The sequence below is a fragment of the Dufourea novaeangliae genome, unplaced genomic scaffold (genome assembly GCF_001272555.1).
Source record: "Dufourea novaeangliae isolate 0120121106 unplaced genomic scaffold, ASM127255v1 scaffold235, whole genome shotgun sequence".
Lineage (NCBI taxonomy): Eukaryota > Metazoa > Arthropoda > Insecta > Hymenoptera > Halictidae > Dufourea > Dufourea novaeangliae.
Window position 1 is genome coordinate 223,549 of NW_015374123.1, and position 26,453 is coordinate 250,001.

The 26,453-nt window shown below is 34.5% G+C and overlaps 1 protein-coding gene across 5 annotated transcripts in view; it reads left to right on the forward strand.

Moving 5' to 3' along the window:
* LOC107191215 (acetylcholine receptor subunit alpha-like) overlaps positions 1-26,453 on the forward strand; it is a 224,932-nt gene that overhangs the window by 170,576 nt on the left and 27,903 nt on the right. For all 5 annotated transcript variants that reach the window (XM_015580198.1, XM_015580199.1, XM_015580202.1 and 2 more), the window contains exons 5-7: positions 3,544-3,659; positions 5,665-5,833; positions 22,114-22,250. In XM_015580198.1, coding sequence (XP_015435684.1) covers positions 3,544-3,659; positions 5,665-5,833; positions 22,114-22,250 — 422 coding nt within the window. The remainder of the gene's footprint in view (positions 1-3,543; positions 3,660-5,664; positions 5,834-22,113; positions 22,251-26,453) is intronic.

Genomic DNA, 26,453 nt, shown 5'->3' on the forward strand with positions numbered 1-26,453 from the left:
AACCGAAAAATTTGATTCCTGCTTTTCAAATTACTTTTTCTTATAGAATCACCCCCTGCTTGGTTGTAGACCCAACCTGTGACACTTGTATCTGTAACAATGACTTTGACAGTCGTATAATCGCATTTCTTGGTATAATGGCCAAATGTTCCCAATTTCTAGTAATAATAATGCACCATGAAGTTTAATATAAATCTCAATTATTCTTTTTTATTTTCTATGTAATGTTAATATTCGTTACGTTCTGTAAAGTCATTAATGACGATATTACAGTTGTGTACAGTGGAAAACCTTCCAATAGAATACATGGTATCAAAAATACTTTTGTGTATGTCTTTGAAACAAAGCTAAACAGCGGTTATGTGTAGGTATAGATGAAATTAATCAGAATATTGACCTCTGTATATCAAGGTTACTGAAATCGGCCAGATGGACGATATTCTACATAATTACCGATTTTGTCAATGAAGTAAACACAATTAGTCAAAGACAATTAAAAGGAAGATGGGAAAAAAATATTAATTTATGACTCTAGATTTTACCACCTGCTTATTGTTAATACAATAGATTGTGTATCGTCTAGGATTAAAATAAATGAAATTTAGGATAAATCGAGTATTTTAAAGTCGCTTCAACATCTGAGACACGTACACCTACACACATACACACATATTGTTCATAACTACACACCACACAGAATACTTCGTAACGTCCGGAATAAACCACAGTGTCATCGTGTGTACTTAATTATTGAACGCCGATAGCCAAACAGTTGCATCAAAAATTCTGATTGTATATTTGCGCTAGTTGTGCGACGTTCTTGTGTATTATCGTTGCTTCCGAATTATTCTCTGTCGATACTTTTGTATGTATGAAAGTTATGCTTGTGTGCACTGTTCACGTGCATACAAATATTGTTTCTGAATGTGCCACGTTGAAGAGATTAAAGAGTTAGCGTAAAACAATACCGTGCAAAAAGGTTGTTGAAAAATACACGAAAAAAGCGATTAATGTGAATCTATTTTTATATTGTTCATAATTTTAATTCGAAACTCCACGTTTCAATTTTTTCCTCGTATAATGGAAGTAAAACAATGTTTCCGTGATACTATGAAGATTGAAAAATGTAAAATTTGAATAATTTGAAAATTTGTTCTTTTTCTCTGTACTGTATTATTTAGCGAACTTTCCAATTATATATCTATTTGACTTTACATTAATTAAAACAGAGAAATTTAAGATTACTCTTTGGTTTAAAATATAATAGTATTGAGATTCGAAATGTCAAGTATATTAAGTAAACAAGTTTTTGTATGTTTTCAATTTCACTAACATATTATTGACGTTCATTGTTCTTACTTAGATAATTATAATAGTACAGTGTCTTACTTAAAGGTCCTATTATTTGTTAGTAACAATTACTGTCAATATTTGTATCAAATGATTTCATACAACATAAAAGCTTTACCTTCTATTCAGTTGTTATTGTTATTATTAATCAGGGGAGATTAAGTATTTTTTGTTTATTTAAAATTAACATCTTCAAGAGAATTACTGATGTTTGAATTAAATTTTAAAATTAATACAATAAGAAAAATTAATTCCTGCATCCAGAAATTAGAATTTTATTACATTATGTTCTAAAAACTGGATATTGCCATTTAACAATTACTGTAGTTTCTACTTCTGCAAAATGTGAAGAATAATATTCTTTATTTAAAACAATACTGAATTATTAATGTTTTTAGAATGGATAATCTACTTAGTGGGTTCAGTCATAAATAACTTCCACCGTCAAAATTTGAATTCATTAAATGTAACAGTATTCCGTCATAAATTCCAATCGTTATTTAACTTAATAGTAATTATTGTATTGTAACTATTATTCAATAAATTTACTGTTTATTCTCAATTTACTAATGTCATACCGATGAAGGTACACTTTAGCTCTCTATGGTGAAAGTTATTTATAAAAAGACTGTGGATTTTATATTTTTTACAGCACTTAAAAATCATATTATCAAACACAACAAGATACAAATGTTACCAAAAATTAACAGTCATTTTATTTTTCATTCAACCTACTACAGCTCTTAATGGGTAAGACCAATATTCAACTCTGCTCTCTGTACGATCGTCTATAATGAGCGGAATTCGCATAAACATCCGCAATCTACATACCGTAGCTCGGTCTAAAGTACAAATGAAAAAATAAGGGAACATAGTTTTAGGGAGAAAAAACGAACAAAATAGATTAACACAAATATTTTGCACGGTATTGCGCATCCAAGTTATCGCTTACCTTCGAAGCATTCGCTTGAAATCGCTTAGAAAAAAAGCTCGCGCCAAACAGATTAAATCGAACGCTGAGAAACAATGGTAAATTATTCCTTAAGCCATCATCGAGAATCCCTGGCTCGTTAAGTGTGTCTGAATAATCCAATGAGTCCGTAGAAATGAAAAAAGAAAAACAACAAAAAAAAAAGCAAGAGAAACAACACTCAGGAGCACGTTGACGCCAATTGCGCGAAACTTCTCGAATTAATTAGGATATCTGCTTAGCGTATAGTTTGATTTTTTTCAGTGTCGACTTTGTTTGTTCGTCATGCTGCACAAATAGTTGAAAGCGAAAGGCATCTAGTTTGGACGAGGACATTTTTATCGCTGATAGTTGACTCTAGTATTATACTTACCTCCGTGGGAAAGAAGAGAGACTGGTTTCTTTCTTCGTTTTCATCCGGACTATATTTATTAGTGTTTTTTGCTCTCCCGTTGCGCTTGTTGCGAAACACTTAAGTGCATCACGAGACATGCACTATGAACTTTACGTTTCGGAATTTATTGTTCGTACTTAGCCCGTTATGAGAAATGTGCAGCCGTCAATGTACAGAGTTGAACATTTTTGCTGATGCTGTTTATTTAATAACGAATATTAGAATAAGACAGCCAATGAGAAGTATGTCGATATAATGAATAGTGTCTCTGACGTAATGGCAAGTTAAGGAGAAAAAAGCTACATAACAGTTAATCCTAGTAAATAATAATCTTAGTTATAAATCGATAACTTCATTAATAATTGTAACATAAATTAGTTCCTATAACGCATCATAAATTGATAGTTACTGTACAATATTTACAGAACTACGTTTTCATATACATTAAGTCACTGCATCAATCATTACTCTACACCAGTGATAGTACGCATTAATTATTGTCAGATACTGTGTAAAAAAAGTTCACTGTTAAGGAAAATGAAATCAATCATAGAATTCTTAAAGCATGTACTTAGACTGTTACGAATATAAAAGAAAGTAAAAATGCAAAAGAAAACTGAAATTTTTGTAAATAATATTTGGTTATTATAATTATCGAAGGAAGTGATAGAATGCCCTTTTGTTGAATATACCAAGTAGCTTATACTTTCAAGTCGAGGCTGCACGTTTGTCTTTCAAAAGTAAATTAAGTGGGCATGAGAATTATTGATTTAGACGAAACAGTAGTATGGGATGATACTAACTCGGAAGGTTTTTATGTTTCGCGTAGGTCGATCTAAGGCATATGGATGAAAAATCGGGGAGCAACGTGGTGGACGTCGGTGTCGACCTCTCCGAGTTCTACATGTCTGTAGAATGGGACATTTTAGAAGTGCCTGCTGTACGGTGAGTGCTTTATTTCCATTTTAATCTCGAGTAAATTCTCGATGAATGCTCGGAAAGGTCTCTACGTTAAATGCTCCTGCTTTTTGTCCCCATTACTGGCTGGTTCCCCGTTGTGTCAGTACCAAGCGCGTGAGAAATAGTAACATGCCAGTGGCTTCCGTTTCCACGAGCCAATACCTGAAATTTTTAGAGTCAAACAAAGATTATGAACCTACATATTAGTGGGAGAACACTAATGCGACGATGGAAACTTTTTGTTTTCGGTTTTTTGTTAATGAAAATTTCATTAACATATTGGTGAGTTTTTTTTCTGTTTAAGTAGGTGACAAATGCGGGATATAATAATTTGGATCATTTATAATTTATCAGAAGCGTCAATGAAAGAAAATGTGTTAATATAAAATAAGAAAATATGATTTATATTATATTGTGTTTGATATAACTTTAATCAGAAAAATTTCACCAGTATTTTAATAAGATTTCCATTAAGGAGCTAAAAATAAATAATCCTTTTGTCCCAACGATATGCAGATTCTTCATTCTTGGCTGGTTTTTTCTCGCGGCCCGAAAATAAGGTGCAGAAATTGTGTCCCTTTACAATAACTATTACAAAGCGGTCCCGAATTTCGAGCATTAATCGAACATTTACTGTAGTTCTATTCGACGTTACAGTAACGAAATTATCTTTAATGCGTTAACAATGTATTGAAATTCTTGATAACTCGTTAATACATTATTGAAACGATTGCACAAACATGAAGAACATCTTAACGTTATTTTTGACATCCAGAAACTGCCTCGAAGTTATTGCTACTGCTATTAGTTCAGTGTAAAGAAAAAGGTGCGGTAAGAAGTACATAATTAAATCTACAAGACTTTGATTTCTGGTACATGTATACAAGATTTTTCAAGTGAAAGCTATCCTTCTTTACGGTCGAGAGACCGGAATTCGAAGAGGTATTTTATACGATCAATAGACAGGAAATTTCATCTGTGTGAAATGGACATTTTGCATGTGGCTCGACAGAATTGCTCTCTAAAAACTGTCTTCCTTAGAAAGTATACAAACGAGAAATTCCAATGTTCCATTGTGTCGTATCAATTCTTCACAGAAAACAGTAAAGACAATATTTCTTCTCTTAAATTCATAACTTTTCTTTATTGTTTTCGTTACTATTCGTACCTAGAATTTATATTGTGTTCTAAAGACAGTTTTAATAATAGCATGTTGGCATATCGCATCTATTATACATCCTTCACGTTGTCTCCTTTACTTTCCCTATTTCTGTACGTACACTGATGTGCAAACTCGGCTTCCGCTAGAGACAAAAGTTGCGTAGGTAAAGGGCCTCCTACCACTTGGAATCAGGAATTACTGATATTTATGCCAAATTAACATTCGATTTACCATTTATTTCAGTACTTGAAATAAATTTACCAAGTGGTAGGAGGCTATTCTTCTACGTTATTTTTCCCCCTAGCGGAAGCCGAGTTTGCTCGTGAGGGTTTAATGGATAAGAGAATAATTTATTTAAAAATTTTACTTTGCAAAGTAAACAATCTTTTACGATGCGAACTAAAAAAATGGTCTGTGTAAATATAATAGTTTCCGAGATAAAAATTCGTTTATACTGTCATGTTTGGCTAAAAACTCGCCTCCTTGCCATTTTCACCATATTATAATTTGATAATATCTTTCAAGCAAAGAAAATGATGATATAAACTCATCATTATTTCACATAAATTACAACATATTAGAGTTTCATCAAAATTAGAAGTGATGATGCCAGAAGAGATCGATTTGGCATGGAATGACCCGTACATAATTAATGATTTAAAATTATGATTTAAAATTTAATATTTAATTTAAAGGAATATGCAGATATAAATGTAAAAAATGTTACAATGAATCTTCCCGTCCGTGATGGAACACATTTCACCTTATTTCTTACTTTAAACTCATTAAAAGTGGCTAATTGCAATTTCTATGATTTCTTTTATGCAGAAACGAAAAATTTTACACTTGCTGCGACGAACCGTACCTGGATATCACCTTTAATATAACGATGAGAAGAAAAACACTTTTCTACACTGTGAACATTATTATTCCGTGTATGGGAATTTCCTTTCTTACGGTACTGACGTTCTATCTACCCAGCGACAGCGGCGAAAAGGTGAGTAAGCGATTTACTATGAATGAAATTGTATATTAAAACAGGAAGGTAAATTATAGTTAAACCCAACAAGGATTCAGTATCATTGGTTTAAATAATATGATTGCACGTCATACATAAACATTGGTAATAATAAATGTAAGCGAGCAAAAAATAACTACAATAATTTTTAATTTATAATAATTGTTATTCAATGGTATTGTCTTTGTTGGTAAGCATACGTTCGAGCATTTTCGAAATTTTGGAAGAGACTGTTGTATCCTTCATAGAAGAGATCCTGAGGATGTGTCAGAATTAACAAACACAGAAGATAAGATCCACAAAGACTTTATAATTATATTTTGCATCACACATCAAGAATGTGTAATCTTGGCTAAGACATGATCAAATACATTCTTCTTACTTATCAGAAAACATTAAGTTACTTTTCCAACATGTCTGCTTGTCGGACCTACGTGGGCGGACGTTTACCTTCACCAAGAGAAAGCTTAAAATTTTCTCAGTACAGCCTTAGTAAAGAACGTCGCCGTCGAATGATAAGGAACACTGAAAAATTGGCGAATTAATTAAAACTCGCTGTCCGTAAACGCACCTGTCTTCCATCGACGTGAACGTCCATAGAGATATGACCAATTGCGGTGCCTGTTCCCTTAAACCGCAGCGGCCGTTTATTAAAATCGCCAGCCGACGAGATTCACCGCAATGCTATTAATCCCTTTATCCGACCGGAAATGGTAAATGTCTGTAAACTCCCGCCGACTCGTTGATCGTTGACCCATGAAAAAGAATGCCCCAACACGTGACTTGAACTACTGATCACATGATCGCCGAGGGTAATTGACATTGTCCAATTACGTAGCTTCTGACAAGCTTAATTGTTTCACTCCTATGAACATTGATTTTGACGTAAATGCGAAACTAACAGAAATTTTGTCAAGTCAACAGCTTTCGTGCACAAGGACAAAATGGATTATTATTTATAAGGTGTCCATCGTAATTTGCGGCAGGTTCAAATAAGCAAAAATAAATAAACGAAACGAATCAGTAACTTGGAGTAACACTCCTTCATGTGACTATTTCATTCTGGGAGAAATTTGGTTGTAATATTAGTCGGCTACGGCTTACTTTTAAATCTTTGACTGCCACGTCACCCAAGTATGGGTGACATGTGCATTGCAAATAGGTTAGATTATTTAAATACCGTTACCAAATTTTTGCGTAAAATTAATATCGTAATATAATTTAAAACAGGACCAATAGCCTCTATTAACAAAACACATATATTTTCGATGATTTATGATTTAAAAAACGAAATACAGTGTACTTTTCACTGTGGTAGCCTACGTGTTCAATGCGGTTGGCCATTGTGTCTATTTAGTGTTCACTGTTTCCACTGATAGTAAGCATGAATGGAGGTGCAGAATTGTCTCATTTATGAACATTTACGTAAGTGGCAATAATCACTAATAGACACACGTAAGACAACAAATAGTTTTCAGGTAGATACACTTGTATGCATACAATAAATTTGCATGCTCGCTCTAATCTACAATGAAGCATAATATGAAACATTTAGTCCAAAATGTACAACAGATCTTTTTCTTCGTTCCTTATTCCACGTCCTTCGGTGTGAACAAGACTGAGGACCGATCTGCAAAAGATTGACTTTTGACAAGGAAGTTCTTGACAACAGATTCTCTTGCCACCTTGACGGATTCATAACACTGCTTTAGAGGATAGTCTTTACTGATTTTTTAACTGTTCCATCTGTATAATTCAGTTTCATTTAGTTAGATTTGACACTTTGAGGGACACTTGTGAACATTTTGATGACTATTCGTCGTGTACCAATGACTCCTTTATTAAAAATTCGCTATTTATGTGAGAACTATTTAGTGAATATTTTGTATGCACGAGCGAAGTTTTTGATGGATCATACACTCTCTGTACATTTGTGAACCTTTTGTTGAATTCTCGGATTTTTACTCGTGACGATTTCATAATGTAGGGAAGTTCAATGCTATGCCAGAATGTTCAAAGTTTGTTTCTGGTCTCCATTGACATTTTACGGTGACTGTAGTTGCTCTGTGCATGCCGGTTGTCTGCGGATTGCTTGGTTTTAGGCAGCTTTTATTCTAATTTTTAAATGCTCATGACTAAAAAATGAAGTGAACAGTAATGTTGTTACTCTTGATTTTCGCATTTATTCTACAAAACATTTATTTTTTCACATTTTATTCTATGAAATCACCCCTTAAATTTCCTGACACATCTATCAAATACTGTGTATAATTTTTTTATACAGTTGCTTGTTGTTTTGTATTTCTAGATGTTCTTGAATTGATGCGAAATTTATTTTAAGTCAAGGTATTACAATTACGAAAAACGAAAATTATTCATCTTCGTTGTATGCATTATTTATCTTTTGTAGATGCAAGATGTTCGCGACAAGCATTGGGTCGTTTATAATGTTCATAGCGTTTCACATGCCGTATCTTTATTACCTTCTCATTGAAGGAGTAAAAAACACGATTTATCCGGTGAATACGCGCTATCGTTGAAGTACATTTCAAATGTATTCTCTGTGCACGTTACTCGCCGATTTTTTGTTTTGCTTTCCCCGAGTATCACAAACGGAAAAGTACATGCGAGCTCAAAGTGCATTTCGATCGTGCTATGTATATTGTATGTGTATTAGAGCATGGACCTACATATGTGTCGGACTTTGCTTCAGCAAACAATTATTCCTTCAGATCGATGGGACATTCTGTGTCGGGACGTTAAAATTTCTCTAATGGCATGCGGACGAGTTTTTTAGTAAAGTAAATAAAAATTATATGAAACTGGCACGATGCAATCAACCTGAATAATAAAAAATAATGGAATATCAGAATGAGATGCAAACTGAAAGGATGGAATGCTATTCTAAAAAATTATATGAACTGTCTTCACACACATATACAAAACTTTTTCGTTGTGCTTTTGTGAACCTCTTGGTGAATACTCGGATTTTGACTCATGACGATTTCATGATTTGGGGAAGTTTATTGCTGTGCCAGAATATTCAAAGTGACACAGATTCATGTAGTACCGATGAATATAATTGAATTTCTAACAGTTTCTATGAGGTATTTTTCTGGTTTCCGTTGATATTTCATGGAGAATATAGGCTCCTCTCACTAGCTGCGTCTGGAGTTCATTAAAAATCAGGTTATTATTGACGCATTTTTCTTTCAACGCGTATTGGACGTACCAGGACGTAGAGAATTTTGGCTGGATGGCTGGATTATGCAGACATTACCCGAGATGAATTGAAGAAGATGTTTCTCGATCGTTGGGCTGGACGAGATATAAAAATTTGTTAACCAGTTCGATTACTAGATCTCAACCAGACCGACGTTTTTTTATGGAATATCTGAAAAATATAGCTTTTTCTAAAATTGCTTCAACAATGCAATACACATGTATTACATATTAATAATTCTTTTTTTCTGATAAGGAGTTTTAACGTCGCATCAACTGCAAATATTAGATCAAACGAAAATTATTATCCTTTAAGTTCACAAGGAAAAGGGAATAGTAAAATTGCTTCAAAAGGCAGTATCAAAGATTAATGTAACTCGATCAGAAGGGATACGTTTTTAAGTCGTGTCACATTTTTAGATGTAACATTTTAACAATTTTACGTAGATTCTTACATATAATCATTCTAGTCTAACTTGTATTAACATTTGCTGATAATAACATCTGTTGATGGATTGTATAGTTAAGTCGATATTACAGATCGATGATGATGTTTTGTTTTCCTTCTTTTCCGTACCCTACGCTCTTGCCGCTCTATACACGTGCGTTCTTTCTTCTGTTTCCGTTCTACCATTTTTGTATTATTATCAGTAATAAAGTATATACATTCAATATCAGCTATTAAAGTTATTTATTCGTATATAGTATTTGAGTAATGAAAGGGAACGGTCATAGTTTGGATCCTGGATTATAAGTTCAAGAACATTTATCTACCAACGACAATCAATTGTCTATGTTACAATGATTATGTTAGGTATAGATTTTTCATTTTTGAGATCAAGACCCCGATCAAGGGATCATGGGCGAAGCAAGACATTTCATCGACACAGTTGGAACAGCATTAATAACTGCTTGTTTTCTGGTTCGTGGTTCTTCCAGTTCTTGCTCGGGGAGTGAACCACACCGGACGGATATAAATCCAATGGAGAAACTTTGAATTTATGGCGGTCGTTAATCATCGTAAGGAAAGTTTCGCCGGAGAACACTGTGTGTTTCCGCTCCATCACGAATGCGTGACGTGTGGAAATGCAAGTTTTATTGGGTTAGTCTGTTATGTAGTCCCCGTGTTTCATCGTGATTTGTAATATCGTAAACCTCATTGACTTTGTGACAGCGTTCTTTTAAATCGTACATCATTGCACTGTACGATATTGTTAGCATTTGTTGGAAGTTCGTTTCCAGAGGAAGTCATTCTATACATTCAACAGGGATGCGCTATTTTAATGATTTACTACTTAACTGGTGATACAAACTAATAGGTAGTAATTGTACATAAAAAAATCTGTTGAAAATATAAAATAAAATTTTGTTATATCTACTTCTTTTTCGAGATAATTGAGTTTGACTTTTGACCGAGTACGTCTGTACTAAAGTTCATGTACAGTGAGGCAAGCAGAAAGCTTGTTAGTCCTTGGAGACACATTTCTCCATGGTTCAATACTGGAAAACGATTCATAGGTTTAGATTTCGCAGAATATTACCCGTATTCCTTCAAGCTTCTTGGGAAAACGACAATAAGATAAAAGGAATACGGATCCTATTGGATGAAACGTTGACCTTTGAAAAGCGTTCGTGTATCAGGCTAGTTTATAAGTTTCTACGTATTTCGTAGGATGAAGTTGTAACACAATTTTACATGTTTGTCTTTTATTTACAGCATTTCAGCATTCGCCTTCTTTTTCGAGTATCGATGTAAAGTCAAACTTCAGTTAGTAAACCGTATCTAGAGCGAATAGTTGATAGTTTCAGTCCCTACAATAAATACTGATAAAATTTTAGTTTTATGAATACAACAAAGGTGTAAACGCTTCATAGGCTAACAATATTAATGAAGTGTACAGTCCAAATATAGTGAAAGTGAGACACTACCAATATTGGATTCAAAGTTCCGAAATGGTGCCTACAACCTTTGAGGTGGGAATGCTGCAGACGTTGGTCAAATATCAATAGCGAATGTTTAACCCTTTGTTGTCACACTGGGTCAAATTGACCCAGAATTTTACTTTGAAGTACAATATCTTCGAGGCATCATTGAAAATAGCACTACTGGCTACCATGTAGTAGTAATTTCAGATATATTAAAAAAAACTTTTCCTGAAAACTTTTATTTGTTTTCAAGAATTTTTTTAAACACGATAAAAATTTCATCGGTTATTCACGCTTACTGAATGTCGTTTATTCACAAAAAATGTTTTTATTCAAAAAAATTCTTTTTATTCGAAATTTATTTTATTCACAATTGCGTTTTCCGTCATATTCACACCGTGGTGTTCTTTCAATTCGGGTCACCGTGTATACACCCAGTAATAATACGAATTATTGAAAGGGAATTAACGGGAGGGTTGGGGGCGAATAGGTTCTGCAGGCGGAAAGAAAAAGACAGATGGGAACCGGGGCAACGCAATTAATTCCTTTATCCCGTGGAACGGGCGTGCTTACCTATACTTAGCGTTCGTAAAGCGGACGTGTGTGAAATATGCGCCGAATTAGTTCTCTTCCGCGCGGCTGTCGGCCTCGTTATTTTCCCTTATCTGTAGGTACGAGCTAGTAGTTACTTTTGCCTCGATGCCGCCAACTATTTTTCATCTCTACGAACGTCTTGCTTCTCAGTAGGTTCTTACAACCCACGCCCCCCCCCTTCCATTTCGCCACTGCACATCTTCTTATTTCAGCCCTCGCGGTTTCCTTCCCTTTTCCCCGTCCTCGAAGATCGCCTGGAGCCCTCGATCCTCTATATGCGAACCCCCGATACGACAGAATAAATAGAAAAAAAATCGCGGTTCTTTCGTCGATGCGCCTTTCCATCCAGTATCTGCATACTGCGTTGCAAAATCTGCGTGGTTTATCTATCACATACGGGGTATCCCGTTTATTTTCTAGATCGTCGTATTTTCGTTATTATTGCCAGCGCAAAAAGGAATGTCAGGATGAAAAGTACTTCGTCTCATAGGACGTACACTGCTAGTCCCTAACAAGGAGCACTATCCAATTGATAATAAAATCACACAAATTTCTATATTTAGCTCGAAAGTATATGCCACCAACCATACAAAAATACAAATTAATAATGCTATTGGAAGCTGGTTTGACCTTGAAAGATCTAACAAGCGTCTATGGGAAACAGCATAAACAGTAAGTGATGTGAAAAGAGAAAGAATCAAATTATTATTATTATTATTATTTACTGCTATGTAAGAAGGGTAGTTCATTTTCAATAAACGGTTTTTTCACTTTCTTTTGCTTATTTTTGCTCTTTTCTTCCTCCTCCTTTTGCCTTTCTTTTTCCACATCGCTTACTGTTTATGCATCTTCTCACAAACCCTTGTTTGACCTCTCAAGTTCAAATTAGCTTTCAATAGCACTTTTAATTTATATTTCCGTATCCATTGTGATATATAGTTTCAAGCTGTATGTAAAAATCTGGGCGATTTTGTAATCAATTGAATACTGTTCATTGTAAGCGTCCGGACAGAATCGATATTCGAATGTTACTATTTTTCAATTAATAAGCATGTATCGTTTCTGTTGCTATTCTATCGAAATAAGTAGATTTCTTTGGCTCTATTTACAATACTGCACGTCTCTCCTATCGTTAATTCTTTTTTAGAACTCGCGTTTGATGTTGACTTCTAAGCAATGTCTTGCGCTGTTAAATATAAACTAATTCTGACCAAACGCCTGTACTTAGTCCTTATTCTGATAGGGATGTCGTGTTAGGCGTTAGAAAAGTATTAAAATAACTTACAAGTGTAGCAGAATCAAATACAGACTTATTGAGAATATTGGAAGTATACCTAAGACGCTACGAAATAATTTTTATAATTCTACAAAAAGTAAATTTGCAAGTCACTACACAATTTCTGCAGTGACAAGTGTTACGTCGACAAGTCCTCAGCGCGATAACTCTAGTGCTTTGCGACTTCACACACCGAAGTTACTCGTGCGAGATAAAAAATATACAAAACTGATTCCAGAAGATAGTTTTACTCTAGACAAGATAAGATCTAACATTCTAAAAGTAGGATAGAAGTCTTAAATATAAAAGAAAAGAATGGGGTGACGATCTTACTCGAGAATATCTCAGACACCTTTCTTGGGCAGTCTCCACAAACTTGCAGACAGCGCCCATCGTGCAGCGTGTGGGGGGGGTCACGACCGTTCCGGAAATGCACATAGAGATATACCAGGTCCAAGGGGTCGCGTGCTTACCGGACCCGTTAATGACCGCGTCGAGTTTCCGAGATTTAATGACACGTCAATTGCTATTGAGTTAAACCGCCCAGAAAAGTACGCTCGCGGCAAGAAACTTTCCGCAACAGGGCAATTTCTGGACCCACATTCTAAAACTAAATTGTCGACAGCTGACATACGACTTGTCATAACTCTGTCAAAAATAACAAATTCCAAACGTCAGTGTCATAAACCTCATCCTAACAAGAAGAATACTGGTGTAAAAATATAAAATAAGTTGGATGGTCGGGTAAATTTTAAATCTTTTCTAGATAAGGTCAATGTCCCTATTTCTAATTACGTCCCGATTTCTACTTAGTACGTATATTTTTTATTTAATGTAAAAAGTTAAACACGAAATTAGTTATACAAAAAATTATTTAAATTGGTTCAGTATTTATGTACAAAATGATACAGTCCGCTGTTCAATAGATGGCACTATTTTAATAGAAATAAATTGAATAAGTGTATCCATCGTAAAGAAACGTGATTTGAGCGGTTCCGTTGCGATCGTGAGTTATACGTGGACGCTGCGTTTTTATTAAAAAAATCTTTAATATTCTTCGTCAAAGTTTGGTTTTGGCACTTCCATTTTCGCTTAGCAGAAATAGGGACATTTTATACTTCATATTAAATTAACTATTATTAAGTTAAAATGTTTTTAAAAATGCTTTCATTTAAATTTGATTATAAAGGGAGGTTTAAATTTTATATTTAATAAAAGTTTTTGTCGATTGTTGCATAAATAAATAAGAAAAATCAATTTTTGCGATAGCAGAACTCTTATGTGATTAGAAATAGGAAAATTGACCTTATACATTTTTTAAAATTGTCTCTCACTGTGGATTGACGAATATTTAGCTCTTTATGGATTTCTCGTGAGAAATTGTGCCTGTCCTTTTGAATTTTTTCGACAATACAATCTGTATCAACCTTGATAAAAAGAAGTAAAAAAAATTTCATTTGTAAATCGACGGAATCAGTATTTTACAGTAGATGTCGATAGAGCATCTTGTCCATAAATACCACAAATTTTTTTCACGAGCTTGTGTAATATGTTTCTCTTTCTTGAAATAAAAAAGCAATATATGCTAAGAATGCTCCTTATTTGTGTTTATATTAACCCTCGGAATACGGACACTTTTAATGTTCGCAAAGACATTAGAGATAATTAAAAAAGCACCTGATTTTTTTATACGACTAAATATGAGCAACTCCTAGCTTAAATTATATTTACAAATCGATGCGTTAGATATGGCTTTCAAACACTGGAGTCCAAACGGATCCGGTCACCGTACTCCAATGGTTAAAACATGACTTACTTATAATTTTTTGTACAAATTTCTTTTATTATTGAAGTAAATAACTGTCTGGAATGTAAGCTTTATTCTGGGACAAAACACTTCTGTGCTACTGCATAATCTACTGATTAGAAACAGTTGATAATCACGTGACAATGGACATGACTTCAGGAATAGTATAACCAAAAAATCAGATATTTCTACAACGTGATGATCTATGAAACCGATAAACTTCTATGTACTATATTTAGTAGACCATTTTCAATCAAAAAGAGCATGTGCTATGGATTTATGTCTTAATAAATTGAGATGCACCCATAGTATAGACGATTTCTTCGACTCAGAATCACCCGCCAAATACGCTACAGAAGTTTCCCGATTTCATCACAGACAGTCAGTATATGCAATGACGAATTATAATTGTATAATAACATTATGATTTTCAAATTTGGTCTGCCACACTTATGACTAGATATGGCTCAGCTTTTACATAATTATGAGGTCAATTTATTCTATTAAGTGTTATTGTTTCCGAACATTGATTCTAACATAGTATTAAAATAGTATATATTAACATAGTATATAAATGGATGTTGTAGAAGAAGATAAAATTTATGGAAAATATGCTATCGTATTATTTTATAGGATAAACGGAAATATAAAATAATGGACAAACAATTGATCGACAGTACTAAGAGAAACGCATAACAAATAAATTTTCACATTCAGTTTTCTGAAAGTTGACGCGCCAATCGAAAAGAATTGATTTGATACTTTCAATTTGTCATTTGTTGCACCATAGATTACAACGCCACTCAATTTCAAGTGTTTTGACGTGGGCATAAAGCATCATCGGTTACGTAGAAAACCAAAATACCCTTTATATAAAAAGAAAACACAAAATCGATTCTTTAAAGATCTGATTGTGGCGTTCCCCCTTAATACACAGCGTTCGATGTCAAAGTTTAACGAGGCCGGCTCTTGTTTGGTTAGTTGTTGAGCCAAGAGAGCCAATCAACAGTTGAGCATAGATTTTCCCTAACGAGCCAGCGGCCAAAGCACTCCGATGCTTTATGCCCAGAGGGCATTGCAGAAAGAATTTTTGTACTATCCTAATACTAGAATGTTAACTTCATACTGGACGTTGTGTAATAAATTTTAGAGAATTTGGACAAATTAGTAGAACAAGCGAGAACTTATTAGAGTTATTCCTCTTGCAAAACTGAGGTAACTGTGTAGAATAAACTTTCTCCTCAGAAAGTTTGATTTTCGAGAAAACTCAAATCAAATACGTGTAATCGATAAAAAAATGACACTCCAGGCTAAAGTACTCCCTTAATTAAAACCTAGCTACACTATTAACATTAGGTGGTCCCACACATCAAAGCTAATGCAATAGAACCATTTATTCGAAGACTACAACTCTTCAACAAAATCAAAAACCGTTACAGTGAGTCCACAATACAGGAACCAGTTGTTAAGCAATACATTAATTATTGTAATATGACTGACCTACGTGAATTCTGGTATTCGTGGGATAACCCTTTATCAGATTTTATACGATTAGTGTAATAAATGCAGAGTGTCATGTAACTGGTGGTACAACCTGATAACGTATGATTCTACGTGAAAAGATAAGTAAAAAATATAGAATAAAATTTTTTCATTTGAGACTTTCTTTTCGAGAAAATCGACTTTGAAAATTAACCTGAAACGCGTGTATTCGTCATGGTAGTATATACATAGAAATAGAATGCAATGAAACGTCATTTTTCTCGAAAACAATATCTCAAATGAAAAAATTTTATTCTGTACTTTCGACTTACAGTAATGTCTCGATGAGTGCGACGAACTCAGGTCCGTTTCGGAGCATTCCGGGCAAGGTGGAAAGGTTTTCAGCCCCTCATAAATTTGTTTTTTTCACAAAGCCTAGCCTCTGTTGAGGTTCTGTTTACTCAGTTTTGGTTGGTTCCAGAAGGGGACCCCCCAGTGGTGGAAATAATGCCGTTGTTCGTGTCGCATTCATCGAGGCATCACTGTATTTTCTTACATAGGGTACCCCTTACCCATTTATACTACCATTTACATGACACCCTTTACAACCTAATCCCAGTGTGCGTTAGTCTAAGATAATAAATCCAGCCAGAGCAGTGCATAGTGGCGAAAATATCAGTGGAATATAGCGAAAACGACTAAAGAGATTGGGAAACAAATAGAGTCAGCGGAAGGGTGGGAGAAGACAGCTGAAAAACCATTGGGGTTTGACGGGAAAAGACGGAGGGATGAACACAGCAATTCGGCCTTGGAGGCACGTCAATCAATCCCGGAGAATCGATAAGCAATATCGCGGTCCGGTGATTGACCCGCAGCCACCGCGGTCGTCGAAATTGCACATTCGCCGCTTACCCGACTTCTTTTTCCCCCCACGTTGTCACACGTAATGCAAAGGAACATGCGATACCATGACGGGGGCTCGTCTTCCTGACCAGTGTTAATAATTTCCGACTTCGCCTTTTCCTTTCCGGGAATATCTGAACTGGTCATGCGGGACGAATAATTTATTTTTGGAGGCTATAAATGTTACAGAAATCCCGCGTATACTGGAGAATATATAAACGGTAAATCCAAAGGGTTAGTAGCAGACTGTAAATTTCGTGCGCATAGAGCGAGTGTTGGAAACCAAATAATATAAAATTCTTCAAATCTGTACCTTCGAAAATAAACTTTTATGTAATACTGATTCATATAAAATAGTCTTGGAAGGTTTGGTTTTGCATCTATTTCCACGATCTAATTATTAAAGATTTTATTTAGATCAATGATTGATTAATCTTTTCTTACTCCAACCCCGCTTCGTACATGTAGAATTGCTCTCATGGGGTCTTGTAGAACTTCAATATACTCATGTTTTCATTTAAATAAAATAACTATTTCAATTGCAATTGATTATTTACTAATATTAAAAAGATCTCTGCTAATATTTTTTCAAACAAATAATTGTAAAGAGAATTTTACAAATAGTTAAAATTAATTTTTGTAAGAATCATTAAGAATTAGTGAAGATTTGATATCGTCTTTGGCAATCAACATAAATATCTATACTTTACACATCTAATTATTGTCCGTTTCAATATAATATATCAACACAACATACAATAATTCAAATATCAATACAACATAAAATAATTCAAATTTTTTCCAAGAATTCTTTTATTTTTTTTTCCTTGGACTGCACTGAATCTCATAAATAAAACCAAATTAGGAAGCTATATGGTCAGATGGCGATTACGGGTATGAATCATGGACTTATTAAAACATCGAAGTTACAACAACCCAGCGCGAATAGTCAAAGGTTAAAATTTTTAAGTTAAAACATACTACTTCAAACAATCGTAGATTGGAATCACGGTACTCGTGTAATGGACATTGTGATGACTAAAGGACGGTTACATTGACACCGTTAAACCCATAATTTGGTGGTCGCAACAATACGAGGTAACTAGTTAATTAATACAATAGAATCCACGCCACGGACAGAACGAATGGAGTCATTTATTTAGTAAAATTTCTGTCTGTCGGTTGTAATAACGCGAGCTCGGATCGAATATTAATCAGCACGATAATTTGAAGTACGACGTTATCGCAGCAACTAGCGGCGAATCGCACCGCAAACGGTGGAATGCAAGCGGCCTCGCGTATATTCATGTCCGAACGGTGATATCCGAAATTGCAATCGTGCTTTCTGTATCGATAGAATCCGGATGATTCGCGCATTTGTAAATCGACCGGTTATTAAGGGGAACTATCGACGGAGGGGCGGGGCTTGTTCACCCCTTTCCGTACCGCATTCCTTGGCTGGGTTAATCACGGTGATTAGTCCGAAACGATCGTTGATCGAACAGTAATTAGTGGGCCGAAGCTCTCTTGAGACTAGGGACGGAGACGTGGAATCGTTCGTCCTAACGGGGAAGTGTGGAAACGTTTAACTTCTTAAGTGAAGAAATGTCAAGCAATTCAACGCTTCACTGGGTTGAAAGAGTTTGTCTGTAGTGAACAATAGCCATTGGGTACAGAGCCAAAGTGTATGAAATGAGTAAAAAAATGTGTGGTTAAAAAAAATCTGCTTACTTATTTATTTATGGGAGCACAAATTAGTTCGGTCCGTTTTCAAAAGATAGCTCTGGCTGTTATGACTGTTTCATAGTGACAACTGATTTCAATTGTTTCTGAGAGGTTAGATATCTGCCAATAACATTCAGTTTATATTGCTTTGAGTTTCATTTAATACCACTGTTTTTTACTGTGTTGAATATGTCAAATTTTGTGTTAACTAAGCAGCATTTCCGGTAGGTTTTAGTTTTCTGCTTTAATTGGAAGAAAAGTGCAGCTGAAGCTCATCGAATGCTTGTTGAAGTCTATGGTGACAATGCTCCAACTGATAAATCATGTAGGGAATGGTTTCGACGCTTTAAGAATGGTGATTTTAGCGTTGAAGACAAGCCTCGCTCTGGACAGCCAAAAAAATTCGAAGACAAACAATTGGAGGCATTACTCGATGAAGATCCGAGTCAAACTCAAGAGGAGCTTGCAGAATCATTGGGAGTTACCCAACAAGCAGTTTCCGTACGATTGAAATCCATGGGAATGATTCACAAGCAAGGCAATTGGGTGCCGTATGAACTGAAACAGAGAGACATTGAAAGGCGATTTTTCACTTGCGAGCAGCTGATTCAAAGGCAACAAAGAAAGGGTTTTTTACATCGGATTGTGACTGGGGATGAGAAATGGATATTCTACGATAACCCCAAGAAGAAAAAATACTACGCTATGCCAGGTCAATCATTGCTATCGACCTCAACATCAACACCTAAACCGAATATTCATGGTTCGAAGGTCCTGCTGTGTATCTGGTGGGATCAAAAGGGTGTTGTATACTATGAGCTGCTACAACCTGGCGATTCCATTACGGGCCATCGGTATAGGCTGCAATTGATTCGTTTGAGCCGTGCATTACGACAAAAACGACCGGAATACGATCAGAGACATGACAAAGTCATTCTTCTGCATGATAACGCTCGGCCTCGTGTCGCAAAAGTTGTGAAAAATTATTTGGAAACGCTCAAGTGGGATATTTTACCGCACCCGCCGTACTCGCCGGACATTGCTCCTTCTGATTACTGGTTGTTCCGACGGATGCAGCACGATTTGGCAGGTCACAGATTCACTTCTTTCGCAGAAATAGAAAATTGGCTTGTAACTTGGATCGCCTCAAAAGACGAGATATTTTTTCGAGATGGAATTCGAAAATTGCCTGAGAGGTGGGAAAAAGTAGTAAACAGCGATGGACAATACTTTGATTAATCTGTTAATTCATTTTGTTCTCGAAATAAATGCATTTTTCACCACAAAAAAACGGACCGAACTAATTTGTACTCCCCATATTTATTTTTTTTTTTGCTTAAATCATTAGCTTCTAGTCATAGAAATATGATACAAATGGTTTTAGAGCAAAATTTCAACGCTGGTGTGCTGTTAGAGCTGGTTTAGTGAAGTGTTTCCCCGTGCCACCAAGCGACTCTAGCCGGTCTTTAAACGCGTTTCTCTCAAAATAGCATTTTTAAAAACGGTATACAACATAACTTTGAAAGATTTTATCTGATTCACTTGAAACTCTCACTAAATAATCTTTAATACATTTTGCTGTGAATTACGTAAGAATTTTACAAAATATTGAAAACTCTTTTTATAATTAATATTTTTATACGTAAATTTTAAGGCAGAAATGCCAAGTTTTGTTAAAATAGCCACCATCTTGAAAAACTCCTACAAAGTTCAACAGTCTTTCGTATATATGTATAAGTAACGAAGACTCTTTTCGTTTTGTACTAGGATAAACCGTGTGGCTGAATTGTACATCGTTTGGATTGCAAACAAAAACTGGGTTCGGTAAAAAAAAATGGGTAGTTCGGCAATTATGCCACCATTTTATACGTAGAAAAGAAAAAATATTTTTGCACTCTTCACTATATGTATAATAAGATCCTCTAAACAGATTTTTCATAAAGCAATTTATTTACCCGTAATGAATAGTCAAATTTATGAATGATTTTACAGCCTCAGGGGCCTAATTCCTTAAGTCCACTTTTCAAAAGAAATTACATTTTACATGTTCCCCGTGTCAAATTTTTCATTCTTTACCTAAGTTGTTAATTTTTAATATGATATATATAAATGATATTAAACCCAAATCTTGTTCCGAGCCAAACAGTGTAAAGTCCATCACATAATGGACTTAATGCAATGTATGTCATTTCTACATATCGAGACATGTCTTAAGTCTGTTCAATAGTTCGAAGGCAGCGATTGTTTCTTGTTGAATTTTCACTGCACGGTTCCAAAGTTACAAGGTTTTTGGACCTTTGATCTGCACTCGTCTAAAGTTTGAAAAGGGAAAGATGACACATTTTGGCTGTGTGGTCCAGATATGTAACCTACTAATGCCGAAATTATAGACTTCACATATGAACATTCAGTGTTACGTATGTGTATGAGTCGTTTACTTTGAAAGTGGTGTAAGTTCACTTTTTCTTCATTTCTAACTTGCATTTATTCGTAACAATAACAAGTATACCATTATATTTTCGAAAGTTTGGACTCGCACCATTTCCAAAATGCACGTCTCATGCGACACTCGAAAAAGATGAGCAATTTTTAAAATAAACGTAATTAGAAGTGTTTCTTCATTTGAGTCACGAACTTTAAACAAATTTCATTACCAATCTTGACAGAGTAAAAAACCCCATTCAATTTTTGTTAGAGTCCTCTGGGTATACGCGGAAATATGGAGGCACATATTTATCTAGAAGTTGTGTTTGTATACTAAATAGAAGAATGAGCACAGAACTAAAATTGTGTGACCGTTTTATCGAGGTTCTCTACAATCTCAGTTCCAAAAGGTTGGAAATTTTCGGATTATCGACATTTCCTTGGAAGACATAATATTGTAGATTGAATCCAAGACTAATCCAAACTTTATCCTGACAAACCCAAGACCTGACCGAAGTACAACCCTATCTTAACATATACCTAGCCAGAATTTAACCAGATACATCACATAGTTATATATTACATATATTATATAGCAGAGTGAACAAAAGTAAATTGAATCGAAAGCAACGAATTTAAAGTTATCGATTAATAATACATGAAAACAATGTATGTTCAATAATTCTAAATATTTCGCTGCTAGTGTTAATGTTTCAATTTCATTAATCGAACACTGTATATGTTAAAAATGATTGTATTACTCAAATAAGTGCAAAATGTAAAATTCTTTGATAGCCTTATAAAGACTGCGGTACTGTGCAAGGAAATCGTATTATAAATGACCTAAGGCTTCGAATAATTTAGGCTGAAGCTTCTCAATGGGATAATTTCTGATTACAGGTCACGCTCTCCATCTCGATTCTCATCAGTCTTCACGTGTTCTTTCTGCTAGTCGTTGAGATCATTCCACCTACGTCGCTGGTCGTGCCGCTGCTTGGAAAGTACCTGATATTCGCCATGATACTCGTCTCGATAAGGTAAGTGTTCAAAGAATCTTCAAACTTCCTCTAGTATTTTTGAGTTCAATTTATGAAAGTTTAAAGTGATTTCCGGTTTTTGTAAGTTTCGGGCCACTTAAAAATTTTGTTAAATTAAAATACCGACCGTGATCATAATAATGGTGACATCGGGTATGAGATCTGATTCCGTGTGGCAAAATAAATTGAAAATTAAAAAAGGTATCTTTATTCGTCGGATAAATTCTCATCGAATAAATTCATTTATTCGTTGTTTGTCGAATAAGTATAACCCGGATTATTTGAATCTTCGAATAACGGATAAAATGTATTTTATTCGAATCGTTGTTGAAATAACTTTTTGTCTAGATAATGCCCAACTCTGCTACACACCGAACTTAAATAATATTTATATTAATAACTAAAATGTCAGATCCAGAATGTATAGGACATTTTCAGCATCAAAAGAATTAGGAAAAATTATTGGCATTTGCGAATAAAAAGATGTGAAATCGATAAAAATAATCTTAATTTACAAAAATATACCTGCACTATTGTACTTTTGCTACGATTTTTACGAACTGAGATGGAGCTATAATAGTCCGTATGAGCTTTTTAATTCAGAATAAGTTGTTATTATGTTAATGAAGATAATGGATTTCATAACGGAACTCCCTATATATCAGACAAAATTTCAACATACCTTCATTATGGCCACATCCCGTATATTAACGTCCACGCCAGATTATGGGAAGATTAAGTCATTCCCCCAGATTTAAGGTTAGTCGGAGCAGCCATGACGTTAAAGTTTGAAATTACTGGTTGTATAATATTATGCATATTATAGAATATTTTACTAAAAATTTCATAACATTTGGAAGCACAATAGCTATTTTGAGAACTTTAGATTAGAACATATACTACAGAAACGATTGGAAACCGGGAAATTTTTTATTCATATGATAACACTACGTTCTTATCAAGTTATTCTTCCCTCTGTCTGTCTTTTCCACATTAACAATTCTATTATTTGTTAATCATCATTCTGTAGTTGTGCATTACTTTTCATCTACATTTATCATAATACTTACCGTTCTTGAGATATTTCAGTTTCGTTCATCCTAATAATTTCGTTATGAAATGTGTTCGAATATTTAGCTTTGAATTCATATACTCAGAATTTGCTATTCTGTCGAAATCACGCATAAAAGATTGGATATTCCATTTAAGAAAATAATATCTCCTCTATGCATCCACCTGTCAAGAAATAATTATTACCATATCTTTACCCCAGAGCCAGAATTAAGTCCACTTTAAAAAAAAATGATATTATACATGTTTCCCGCATCAATTCCGATGGTAAAAGTTATTTCTTTCTAAGTCATCTAGTTTCTAATATAGGTACATAATAGTCTAAAAATGATATTAAGTTTATATTTTTAAAACAGTGTAAAGTCCTGCAATTAATACAAATTTCATCATTTCTACATATAAAGACTTGTCTAAAATCCATTCAATAGTTCAAAGATAGCGATTGCTTCTCGCTCAATTTTTACTAAACGATCCCACAGTTACAAGGTTTTCGCACCTTTGATTGACTCTTCCTTAAAGTTTAAACAGTGTAACATTACCCTCTGGCTCTGGAGTCCAGATATTATATATTTCTTTAAATCCTACAAAATTTATCAGTAACATTTTGGCATATTGTACGAAATAACAAATATATTTCAGGTGGACAGACTTCGTGGGGGACACTGTACATTCAATCGAAACTATTTAAATAAGAAACATAAGCCAGTTATGTTAAAAATGTGGAGGACTTCGTGAAAATTGTAACACTTATCCCTCCCAACCCCCCCAAAAAATGGCAACACAAATGGAATGCACAAAGTATAAAAATCGGTTGGATCAGCGGAAAACTAAGGAATTTCCATTCTGTTGCGTCGACGGTTATTCTTCCTTCAGAGGGAGGAGTTACTGCCTAGCTTTTCCACTTCGATTTCCCGTTATTCGTCGTTCTGGCTTCCGCGTCGTTTCCTTCTTCTTATCAACATTTCATGTCACATGTCACGTATCCATCTCTCCGCCGTCACTTTAATGGCGCAACGACATTCACTCGTTCACGATCAGGCCGCGAAATTTGACGTGGCGGATGCAGCTGGCGTGTCGGATTTTACTCTGATTATTCTACTTTCTATGCGTCTGATCCAGCCCTGATTGGCCCACGTAACTTGTAACATGCTTCCGTCGAATTTCCTGTGTACAAGAGTTTAATCCATTTTCTTTGAGAAAGTGGTTGATACTTCTTGGAAGATTTTACATTAAGTTACGAGTAGACTGCAGAAGTTTATGCAAATGCAGATTTTTACGAAGTAATTAACCGTAGACCGGTACTTGCTTTTTAGAGCGTACGCGACACTGAGAGGTCACGGACGACACAAAGTTAAATTTAATATTTGAAATATTATAGAATGATGCCAAAAATTTTTGTCTATTCTTCTTTCAGACATCTTAAGAAAAGACCACTGCAGCATGTACTTTTAATTTAAAGAAAGGAAATCAAAGTATAAAAGATATTTTGAACCGTATGCTAAAAGGGTCTTCGTTCGATATACATGACTTGTTTATAATACTTTTAATTATAATTTTTATTTATAATTTTTCTATAACTTTGCTCAATTGTTTTTGGGCTAACCTAATAATTTCGGTGTACTTGGTTGCTGGTATTTTAAGAGTTTAAAGGAGAAACCACCCTTTTTACTCGAAGCATTATTTGTACTCATTCTCTTGTAATTCGTGAACTACAAAAGATATCGAAAAGAAGTTCATAGAAACTTTGTATCGTTTTTAGTTAACCATATATCAGTTTGAACAAATTTAAAACAGAGTAATTTTTTGAAAATATGTATAAAATTATATGCACAATTCCTTCTTGAAACCTGTGTACAATATAAATTTGACTAGAAATCAAAATGACCCTGTATTCGTCTGCCAAATCCGTCCCACACCATTCGCCTTCTGAAGGTTAATACATTAATAAAATATCATCAATCACTATTTTTTTCATAATAATGCTTTGTGTGTTTTTAACAAATTTCTTAGCTTACTCTTTGAGAAATAAATCTGGACCCCTGAATCAGAATGTGTTAAGTCCTCTTTTTAAAAAAATGACATTTTACATGTTTCCTGTATTAAATATTTCCCTCTTGCCGATGGTAAAATTTATTTCATTCTGAGTCGTTAGTTTTTAATATAATGATCTAAAAATGATATTGACTTCATATTTTGTTTCGAGCCAAATATTGTAAAGTCCATTACATAGGAGAATTATGACAAAGTTTACAATTTGTACAAATAGAGACTTGTCTTAAATCCATTCAATAGTTAGAACGGTTCCAAACTTACAAGTCTTTTGCACCTTTGACTTGCTCCCCTCTAAAGTTTGAAAAGTGTGACTTAATACATTCTGGCTCTGGGGTTCAGAAATAGTACATAATATATTACTGTATTAAATATTACGTATATCACTTCCATTAATACAGTCACAAAATAAACTTAAATTAAAACTTGTCTTCATGATGTACTTGTTTTTACCGTCAGCCGTTTCCTGGTTGAAATATTATTTTCATTAGCGTTTAGTGTTAACATATTCAGGACGCTGATATTATGCACGCATTGTTCGAACTAGCCTGACTACGCGCGCACAATAATGTTGCCTGCATGGTCCATTTGTGTGATTACCCAGATTCGAAAACAAAAACCCTTTGTGTGGCTGTTGCATATCGGATTGACGTACTTTGATGATCAGAATAACTTTCCAGGACTCGTATTACGACAATGTCCGAAGATATGAGGCCGTAATTGAAGAAGTCGTGTCACCGAGAATTATTTACAAATTTTGAATATTTAAATCATTTGATTAGTATATTACTACGCATTATAATCTTGACACTTATGAGAAAAATGAATACTTGTAAAACAAAGATATCTTTCGATTGAGTGCAATTTCCGTAGTATGTTATTTTAATTAATATATTTTTCACATTACAATCGTGACATTTATGGAAAAATTGAATACGTGTAAAATAAAGGTATCTTTCGATGAAAAGCAATTTCCGTAATATGCTGTTTTAAAAGAATTTGTGTGAACAGAAAATTGAGAATATCTGCATGAAAGTTTGCTGTTGGTAAACGTGTCAGCTCCTCTAAAAATACAGTCGACCA